Source organism: Hippocampus comes, unplaced genomic scaffold (genome assembly GCF_001891065.2).
Source record: "Hippocampus comes isolate QL1 unplaced genomic scaffold, H_comes_QL1_v1.1 scaffold186, whole genome shotgun sequence".
NCBI classification, from domain to species: Eukaryota; Metazoa; Chordata; class Actinopteri; order Syngnathiformes; family Syngnathidae; genus Hippocampus; species Hippocampus comes.
This window is the reverse complement of record NW_017806236.1, coordinates 1,979,458-1,990,651: the sequence shown is the minus strand read 5'-3', so window position 1 is coordinate 1,990,651 and position 11,194 is coordinate 1,979,458. Positions and strand designations below refer to the sequence as shown.

Below are 11,194 nucleotides of genomic sequence, written 5' to 3'. Positions count from 1 at the left end.
ACACACACACCCACACACACACACACACACACACACACACACACACACACGTTTGTGCCAGACAAACTTAATAAATCTATTACCCTATAGATTCAACAGCAACAAAGAATGTGGCAAATGAGATTCTCTCTCTCTCTCTCTCACACACACACACACACACACACACACACACACACACACACACACACACACACACACACACACACACACACACATTTTAAGCCACATGAGAGTGAGTGTTAAGTCGGCCCTGCTCCAGCCTCTCTCCCCCGTTGAGACACACACACAAAATAAAAGATGGTCGGATCCAATCGTGTGTGTGTGTGTGTGTGTGTGTGTGTGTGTGTGTGTGTGTGTGTGCGTTGTGTTTGTTGGACAGCATCCTGTCATCCCCGGGGCTTTCAACTTCCACCATATTCATCTGTGGCCCTCATCATACTAATTGCATACACACACGGTCAAGGTCAACAGCAGAATGGTAGCTCCAAGGCTCGCCTGAAGCCAACGTGTGTGGTATTGTATATTTCACACTGTTGTGTCTGATTCTGAGAAAAGCTGTCTCTCAAAAGCATCATTTGCATTCCTACCAAATGTTGGACTCATTGAAACCCACTTTTACTTCCAAAATAAAAACAGTAATTGTTTCCAACTTCCTGCCCGGGGAATTACAAAAGGTGTATAATACAATAACTGTGCTAGTTAATGCCAGTGATGCTTTTTGAGGGGTTTCCTGTGAGATGGTCAGGATAATTTAACTACCTACAGTCAACACACACACACACACACACACACACACACGCACACGCACGCCCGCACACACACTTTTCAAAAGTTTCTGATGGACTAAAATGGCCGACGGATGTCGGAGGTTCGAGCACCACCTGTTGCCTTTCACGCTTGCCTTTTTACCATATGGACTGATGTCATGATGCGATTTACAAATGTCCAAGACCACACGCGGCTATCGTGCGCCTTGAGGGCACGATGAAACGCCGGAGGAGGAGGAGGGGCTTGGTCCAGCGAGACTCTTCAGCCCCTCAGGAGGACGCGGGAGAGGGATGGCGGGGAGGGGAAGAGGGGAAGGAGCCGGCGGAGGATAGCAAAGCGGCAGAGACAAACGGAGACGTCTCCAGCTGTTTGTCCATCCAGGCTGTGTCGTAATGAGGCCACATTCGGCTCGATGGAGCGTCTCGGCCGCCTCATCTAACTTGTCCAAAGTCTAACAAGGCAAACTGCTATTTAGATTTACCTCCCGCCAGTGCCGAGAAGAAGCCAAACATCTGAGCGTATAACAGTGTGGCGCTGCCTTAAATGGACTCTTTGGCATTTGAAATTGGGCCTGTTTAGTTGTCTTTAACAGACACTTGTCAGCATGTGGGAAGCATTTTTACTTTTAAGCTTGCCTTAAAATGTCCTGGTGGCATTGTTAGCGTGGACGAGCGCGTCCTCTGCCTTTGGCCTGCTGGGCCCTTTGGCAGCAAGCACCAAAACAAATACGTCTTTTTGACTCAACCTGCTCCAAACATGAACATTCACACTCAATGACTAAAGCTTAAAACACTGTTCATTTCATATAATAACATGCAATATTTGACATGTCGCGTCTTTTCAAGTACCGAGAACAATTACCAAATATTACATGGGGTGTGCAATTTAAAATTTTTTTTCCCAAGGGCAACACAAGAAAAATAAAATCACAATCTGAAGGATGCTAGGACCACGAATCAATCAATCATGCTAAAACCAACCCATCAATCAATTATATATCATATAGGGCGACAATCACCAGCCACTCTTTTTAATGGAGAATATTTGTAGTGTCAGGAAGTGATCCACATGTGCGCCTGATCAGGATTATTTTTAACGTTTGGGCTCAGTGTGCTAACTAAGCGGCTGCTAAGTGAGACGGGATAAAGTTGCCGGGACCCCAAATGCATGCGTGATCCTCTTAAGCATCAAAACACTAAAGCGAGAGAGCAAACGTGCTGCTTTTAGGACAATCACAGACAAGTTAGGATGGCTCCATTCGAACACCATTAACATTGAACAGTGCAACAGTTTGCACGAGAATGAATCACAACTTGGGCGATAAAGCTAGCAAAATTAAAACAAGAAACTTTGGGTTGACGTTGTTCTTGCTATTTTTATCGAAATGGAAAAAAAAAACCCAGACGACATAATTTTACAAATATTCATTCAAATTAGCAAAAAATCTAAGCTAAGAGTGAGTGAATATTTTGGCACGATATCAATAAATAGACCGTGCATCAAGTTGACATTGTCAGCGTTCACGTCATCACAAGTGAGAGCGCTCGCTCCGTGATGTGAAGTCCCTCAAGTGTGAGGTGGTCACCTTCCTCATGAGTCACACCCGCTGACAGAAATGATGGGGTTGGTGGACTTGTACATGTATTCATCGCGCTAACAAGAGGAGCAACGAGGCAGAGCTGTTTGCCCATTTGTCTGCCGCCAAGATGAATCATTTTCATGAGTCATTTCTTGATCACGCCAAAGATTTTAAGAATAGACTTGCCAAAAAGTTTGGTCTCCTTTTGACTCATCTGTCAAGTTGGTGTCTGCACTAACGCGCTATGATCAGTATAAACTGTAATCACGTGCTGTGAGGAGATCAGGAAGTCATCAGTGGAAGCGGCAGTGATGATCCAATTCTCCTAATGGGGAAGGTGAGCGGAATGAGCAGCTTAAGAGTTTGTTTTGGTGAGCGACGTCACGGCGACAGATGTTCAATGACATTGAGTCTTAAAAGGTCACGAGTGAGCTGTCACATCAGATGATCATTTTGAGTTCAGTGAGTCAAGTGAGGGCCAGCCAAATGCTGGAAGAGGAGGAGGAAAGCTTTGGTGGTCTTTGTACATTGACGTGACCGGAACATGATGTGGTCAAGCGCCCCTTATGTTATTTGGACCAGTGTAAACTAATGGAGCCAGTTGATGTCAGTCATTTAATTTATCAGGCTATTCGGTAAAACAAATATGAACATGATGCAGTTTAGATGAGAGAATTTCCAAAGTTTACGAATCATTTCACACCTATTAACATAAAGTGTAATGTGTCCCACAAAAACACATCTACAATCACCAAGACAGAAAGTGACATATGTTAGCTAGCAAATATATCATAGCTCGTTCGAACCATTTGGAATGCCCCCCCGCAAGAGGTCAAGGCTAGACACAGTCAATGGTGCATTTCCAGGAGCCTTATTGACGAAACGGTAAGAAAACAAACACATTTATACACAAGCTTCTGACAGCCACAACTCACCACGAGTAACTCGACACACAGACAGCAAGTGTGTCACTGATGCTCATGTCACTCAGCTGGCAAGGCCTGCCCGCCTTTTAAAGCTATACGGACTTGGTCCTGGAATTTGATTTCATTTTTTAAATAAAATACGTTAGTGTGATGTCTGAAGCGCCGACAAGTCTTAAACGCAAACAGGACAAGGACTTCTTTGTCTTTTCTATTTATTAAACAAGAAATTATTGTTTGTTTGATCAAAAAAACTAGATCGCTTCCGGCTTGAGCTGACCTCACCTGTCTCTCATGTCCAGCTCACGCCTTCTTCTCCGCACTGTCGCCAGTCACGTGAAGTCATAACAAGTAGTCCAACAAAGAAATATTCAAACATGCTACAGTGTATCTTAAACAAATGGAATCTAACATTTGCGCAAAATAATAATGACGATTATTTCAACAAGGTTATGAAATATGCCAATTCAACGTATCAAGACTACATGGCATATGGAACGCGCCACAAAAATCGACCAATATTAAATTGGCACCTACAGATAGGATTCCTATTACATAGGGTATGAGACAATTCAAGGCTGTAACGATTTGATTGACTGGGATTATGATTCGATTTGATACGGTGTGGCTGTAGCTTTTATCATGGTTACAATGTGCAACAACATGTAAAAGCTCTACAGAGCCCAAACGATCCAGGTTCAGTAAATTTAACAACAAATCATCAGGAACGTCAAACCAAATTACATCAGATGTACATCCCCTATAAAAAATGAATTGATATGATGTATTGTATTGTATTGTATTCTCAATACATGGGGGGTGGGGGAGGGCAAATAATAGACACCTCATCCATCATACCCTTTGCCTCTAGTTGGTTGTTTATACTCATGTGCAGTAGTTTATCAAAAGGTCAAAGAAGGATTTTTTTTTTATTACCGATCATTATCCTCGTGTAATGCAATTATACACACAGATTTAACAAATAGGACAAAAAAAGTGTTTTCGTGGTCCTCGTATGACAATGTCATTTTCTCACTTGTGGGACAACTTTTGCATACTTATAGCACAATTACATGTTAATAGTTTGGGTAAAACTGCACAAGTTTACAACTGTGTGGTATTAGTAAAACACTACAACTGATATTAAAAGAAAATTCTACTTCACTCGTAGAAGTAACACAGAAAGTTTCACCTCATTAGTAACATGTCCAGTACTACTACCAACCAAAGTTGTCCGACGAGTGTGTAGACATGTCATACAGTACCCACATTCGTTCTGATAGTGCGCTAAATGGTTTGATTGAAGAGAACAATACTCGTACTATGGTGCATAACGCACAAAACGACTCTGCAGACTATGACCATGATGCTCGGTGCTGGTGCACAATAGTGAGGCCTCCCCTCATATATAAGCAGTGATGACAAAAGCACACAGCTAAAAACGATGATTGACTCGACTCGTCGGTGCTCACCAGGAGAGTAGAGCCGAGCCAGCTGCCGGGCTCCGGCGTGCTGCGGTCCCCAGCGGGGCGCCGCGCTGCGTGCGGCCGCCCCGTGCTCGTTGCCGTTCGGATCCTCCTCTGCCATGGACCGGTGCCTGATGTCGCTCTCGGAGAGCAACGACGCCGCCATAGTAACAAACGTGACCGCCTCCCGCTGCCGCTGTCGTCTTTCAGCTAGCGCACGCCATCGTGGGAGTGGGTCAAGAGCGGGCTGCGTGCGATTTTGGACGAGTTTTGTGGCGGACAGACGGCTCGCGGCAGCCCGGTGGCGGCGAACGCTCACTCGGTCCACCCGCGGTTGGCGTTTTGTTTCCGCTGTCAACCGGCCGCGTGAAGCGCTGTCACGCGTGACAGCCGCGAACACGCGTGCCTAAAAGCCCCCCCCCCCCCCACACACGACAAACCGTGGCTTTAAATGCCCCCATTTTAATACCAAAAGCGTCTACTTCCAGTTCAACGGTCACCCTAGCAGGGATCGTCTGCATTTTGCATTCGTGGTGAAAAGTGGTGAAAAATGACATTAGCACTTAATTGTGGACACAAGGAACACTTGCACGATGTAATTGAGCCCCATTTGACAATATACTGCAGATGCGGGGAGTGAATTTGTAACCAAGAGCCTTCGGTGGAGACATAGTTCGATAATTAAGGATATATTTTGGCAGCACGATACTTGATTGGTTAGTACAATTGCTTCGCAGTTTTGCAGTCTTTGGTTTGAATCCAAATTCGGGTCTCACGCAGTTTACTTTTTTTCGGGTGGTCGGGGTATCTCCCACATTCTAAAGACTTGTTCGCTTTGTTTAAATGTGAACTGGGGTGTGAATGAATGATACAGTTTACTTTTTTTCGGGTGGTCGGGGTATCTCCCTCATTCTAAAGACTTGTATGTTCGCTTCGTTGAAATGTGAACTGGGGTGTGAATGAATGATTGTCTGTAATTGCCCAGTACAGGTGTTTGACGACCAGTGCAGGGTGTACCATTGCCCCTGCCCAGCCACCCATGACCCTAACAGCTCACAGTCAACAGAACTTGCTGACTAGTTTAAAGTTGACTGATGACTTGGTAGACTGTCAAGTATGTTTGTTTTGTTATGTTTGATTTGGGAGAGGATCCTGTTTGATTAAATGTAAAATTACAAAATCCAACTATTTTGTTGGGCGTGGGAGAAGAGAATGGTAATCAGACACTACACAGTGGAGACTGGAGATAATGGGGTGTGACTTACAAATGTATAAAAGAGAAGATCAGAGAAGTATGCAATCTACTGCATTATGCTGCTACCGCTGTATGGATGTTGTTCCTTCTTGCAGGAATAGTAAATCATCTATTTAGACACGCTTCCGTACATGGATGGATGGCTTTAGCTGCAAAATCAATACAGTGTGCCAAACACACACACCAGTGCATGTCATCAAGAAACTCTGCTTACCTTTCTGTCCTTGTCATACATACTATACATTAACTATTCCTACTATATAGTCAGTTGCATACTATAGAGGTTAGAAAACAACATTGCTACAAGGAAAAAGCATTAAAGTCAATCAGGTCTTGTGACTCCCCATGGTAAAACATGTAGCTTTGTGTTACCTGAAGTGGATTTTTGTGCAGAACAGCTACTGCACAAATAGGTTGGCAACTTTGTTGTATGTTGCCAACCGATCTGGAATGTTGAGTGGTGATATTTCATTCATCCATTTTCCTCATTGAGCTGGAGCCCATCCCAGCTGACTAAGCGGAGCGGGAGCCAGCCAATTGCAGAGCAATATGACAGACAACCATTCACACTAACGTGTGACAAGGCTTCAAGTTAAAATGAACATGCATGTTTTTGAAATGTGGGAGAAAGCTGGCGCAAACCCACATAAGCATGGGATGGGGAGAGAACTCAATCACTCCACACAGGAAGGCCAGAACAAAGATTCAAGCCCACAGCTCGGGCTGCTGTCTGCAGCTCTTGAACATTTTGGTGTGCGGATATCATACTGAAAAGGATATAGAATAATTCATATATTTGGATAAAATACTACTGAAAAAAATGATACATTTTGCATGGTTCGAGAAGAATTATGAATATCGAGGAGAAAAAAAAACAGATTTCACTTAAAAACAATTGACTAATTGGTTTTCTTCTTTAGAAATCAACCTTTTAAAAAACTACTTACATTTAAAGAATGTTTTCTGCTCTAGAAACATTAGTAAGTGAGTATGGGACAAAGTGATGTCAAAACTACAGTAGCGATTTTGCCGGGTAAAACAGCATATTGGAGTAGGCCTGGCTTGTTAAAAGTTGATCAGTAGGAATTGCAACTGTGGGGCTGTCAACATCAAAGTGTGCAGAGTCATTTTCACCTTTTAAACTGCCTTTGAAAAGTTATCCAACGGCTCTTGCCAGCCTATATTGGGTACTTCCTTAGCAACTAGCTGCTAGCTGACAGCTGCTAACGCTGACAACAGGCGCCACATAATACAATGTCAATGGAATTAACTACAGTTTTTTTTAGCATCCTTAATTAGCAATTGAACTTTATTTCAGGTTGACAAGTTGATGTTTGTGGCAACATTTTATAATAATGCACTCCATCTAGCTAGCATCCAGTCAGGAAGACAAGTCAAGTCAGCCGCCATGCCACGTTAAGAGGAACAACTTCAAAATAAAAGAGTACCAAGACATTGATGTCCATGTATTACTTGGTAAGATTACTTTTTGAAGTTGGCCTTCTCACTGCATTGGGAGCTTGTTCCCCTCATGCGTAACATGCACAATTGTTGCTGCGGCTGGCCTGACTTGTCTTCCCAATAGTGCACACCAAATCAATGGGTACCCGAGACAGAAAACAAAAATCCTTGAGCATTTTTTGAATCGAGGAACTCAAATTATCGTACTTGAGAATTACAAGGCAGACATGCACACCACTAAACTAGCCCGCTGTGGTAGTATTTATGCTGGCTGTAAGAATGCAGTAATGTTGTAAACCCATGGGACAAAATGTAAACAACAGACAATACTATGCAGGGATTTACTGGAGTTAATATTTAATATTTGTCTCTAAAGCAGTGCCTCTTAATTGTTTTGTATTATTTCGCCCCCCCCCCAAAAAAAAAAAACTACTACTCTGTGACTGTAAATAGCATCATTTGTTTATAGAATTGTTAAAAGTACACCTCTGCATAAAATTGTACCCGTATTAACCTTAAAGAAAACAATAAATAAATATACATCAATTCATCACAAACTCACAGCCAGAAAAGATTAGAAATGCATCAATTTGCCTGAAATAAAATTTTAGAAAAATTGATTAGAGCGCTGCTCCCATTTACTACTAGAGTGGATGTGCAATTGCACTTTATTCTTGTACAGAATTTAAAAAAAAAAAGCAAGTATGTTCCCACATCACGCACCCCCGTCAAATTTGCACGGTGCTCCAGTATTTGAACCCTGCTATAAAGGGAACTTAAATATTCAGTTAAATATTTTATTGCAGTTTAACTTGCAAATGAGTAAATCTGCCAATAAATTAAGAAAAATGAAAACTTTATCTGTTCGTAAATGTGTGTTTATGACAAATACAATGTTCATGTGTTTGCCAATGTTTTCAAAGAAATTATTGAATTATTGAAAACATTGAATTATTGTTGAGCCCCATTAAGACGCATCCAACTGAATATTTCTGAAATCTGAGTGTATCTTCTCATGGAGAGTGAAAATAACATCCCCCTAAGTGTATGTGACCAACACAATTGGAATAAAGTCACACCACACAGAATGTCTTCATTTGTCATGTATTTATTTGTTTGTTTTTGTTTTTTTTATCTTAGTTTTTTTGTCTCTGCTATATTATTGCCATCTGGTTAATTCACATTTAAAAAGCAGTCATTGACCAGACGCACTGAAATTGATGATTTTTTTCTTTTTTTCTTTTTTTTTTACAACTATTAGAGGCCCCGTAGAGACTGAAAAAAAAGAAACATTTGCATGGTTTTCTGCATTTTAATTTGCTCCTTTGTCTTTCTTTCATAGTAATTACAAAAAGAGAAGAAAATATATATATAACAATAATCATAGAAAGAAGATTTGGAGGGGTGGGGGAACTTACAACTGGAGAACAGACAATCACAAGTACACGGCACGAGTACCTACTAACGGCGAGAACGCAAAGACAGAAAACAAATGAAAGAAATTCGAAACGCATCTGGAAGAAGGACAAAAATGAGCACAGATTAATTTGAATACTAACGGAAGGAAGAGAAAATTATTTTCGAGAAACTATGAACATGATCCAGAACAAAAGATTCCTTTTTTTTTGTCTCTCTGAAAAAAAATAATTACATGGTAACAGAGAATTTGGCAGGGTTGATTAAAAATACTGCACATACAATACCTTGTTCACACCACTCCTCTCCTTCATCCTGCTTGCCTTTCTTTATTTAATAGCATATCCCATTAATATTCCTTTCCCCCGCTGCCGCTAATAGCCACACCCAGTGGTGCGATCGTTACACTTTTACATGTGAGTGGCAAATGACACTTTGATTGGCTGTGATGTGGAGATGTAGTTCCCCCGCCGGCTCCGGGTCGGGGGCCCCGACTGAGCCGAGAGATCCTGCCGGGCCTCGGTCTCACTGCGCGTGCTGACTCAGTGTGTGGTTCTAGATGGGAGGGAGAGAGGGGACAAGTGAGAACACATGATGGGAGAAATAATGGGCTCTGTGAGCACGGAGCTGTTCTCTCGCCCCCGCCCCCAATAACGGAAGAGACGCACACCACTTGCGACAGGAACGGCCGCAAAGACTCCTCGTTTGAGAACAGCTGATGGCCAAAGATGGAGGACAAAACTAAAAAACTGGACTGTGAGACAATCAGCATTATATGCACTCACACACACACACGCACACACACACACACACACACACACACACACACACACACACACACACACACACACACACACACAGTCGGGTTGCAGCCATTCCATGAGCTGCTGAAAAAAAAATGCCTTAAAAGCAAAAACAAAAGATCAGTCATAGCAATCAGGGGCAGAGCTACGTGGTGGCCAATGGTGGCCACGGCCACTCTTGAGTGAGCAGCCAACCTGGAGATTCTCTTGGAATGTTTGTCTTAATTTGGTCAAATAATATAGAGGGAGTATTGTTCCCAAAACAAACAAAAAAAAAACCAAACAAACAAAATAAAAAATAACTTTTTTTTTATTTTTTTTTAAACTGAACGGCAAATTCTTGAATGGCCGAGGCACATGTTTTCTGGGCACAGAAGGCTCTCCATCAGCTGCATTCTTACCGTCGACGATTTTGAAAAGTTATTTCAGGTAAGGCCATGGGTGACAAGTTTCTTGGCTTTTGGTCTTAGTGGTGGAATCTTCGATTGCATTTTGCTTTCCTCCATAGTGACTCAGACAAACACATTCGTGTGACCATCCATGACCTTCACTTGCTTACTTCCTCATAGGTTACAATCTTTCAATATATTGGTTTTGTATTGTGCCTTTCACGTCGTGTCATCACTCATCGAGAAGTTTTTAAAAGTAAGAATCTCATTTTAAAAAACATAAACAGTAGAAAGTATGGACATTTGTGTTTGAAAAGTAAAGAGTAAAAGTTCACCAGAAAAGTAAAATGTTTATTAATGTTGTTTATTCAATCCATCGATGCATCCACCCCCATGTTTAAAATCACAAGAGGGGCAGGACTCTATCTCAGATGGGTGATACAGTGGGTGGGCTAAAAATTCACAGACAGATTACAAATTAAGTGGAGGAACGGGTGAATGCAGTCACTGTAAAACTCATTAAAACTGTAAAAAAAAAAAAAGAAAAAAAAAGGTGTCTTCTCATGTTCAAGTTACGATGTGTGGAACATACCTTGTGAGATCATGCTCCTTCAAACACACACACACACACACACACACACACACACACACACACACACACTCCTCCCTATTCAGTCCCCTGCGGCTCCCACATATCGGCTGCGACAGGGAGCTGAACTGATAATCTGGATTTGTTGGTTTGGAACGCAAAGCCATCACATCTAAAGCAGGGGAAATACTCTGTGTCCGTGTGTGAGTGTGCGCGCATGTATGTGATGGTAAGATGATTGGAAAGATTTCTCTGGGAATTCGTGTGTGTGTGTGTATCAGAGAGAAATTTCCTCTCGGATACTTTCCTCCTCCTTTCCTACTTTTCCCTTGACTGTACAGCTTGTCCCCATGAAACGTTTCTTATTTTTCTCTCTCTCTATCTCTATCTCTCTCTCTCTCTCTCGCACTCGCACTCGCACACACACACACACACACACACACACACACACCGAAAGAACACATTTTCCCAGTGAGACATTAGCAATCAACGCCCACCCCTCACCACAGCTCCCATCAGCACTCCTAAAAAGCAGCTTCGTTCAG

At 42.3% G+C, this 11,194-nt stretch overlaps 2 protein-coding genes across 4 annotated transcripts in view; both read right to left on the bottom strand.

The window, feature by feature from the left end:
- LOC109507661 (transmembrane protein 189) overlaps positions 1–5,139 on the bottom strand; it is a 25,058-nt gene extending 19,919 nt beyond the window's left edge. The window contains exon 1 of the mRNA XM_019857271.1: positions 4,743–5,139. Within this exon, the coding sequence (XP_019712830.1) occupies positions 4,743–4,902 (160 nt within the window). The 5' untranslated portion in view covers positions 4,903–5,139. The remainder of the gene's footprint in view (positions 1–4,742) is intronic.
- A 3,931-nt stretch (positions 5,140–9,070) lies between these two features.
- znf423 (zinc finger protein 423) overlaps positions 9,071–11,194 on the bottom strand; it is a 121,329-nt gene continuing 119,205 nt past the window's right edge. For all 3 annotated transcript variants that reach the window (XM_019857052.1, XM_019857054.1, XM_019857055.1), the window contains one exon: positions 9,071–9,423. In XM_019857052.1, the coding sequence (XP_019712611.1) occupies positions 9,394–9,423 (30 nt within the window). In that variant the 3' untranslated portion in view covers positions 9,071–9,393. The remainder of the gene's footprint in view (positions 9,424–11,194) is intronic.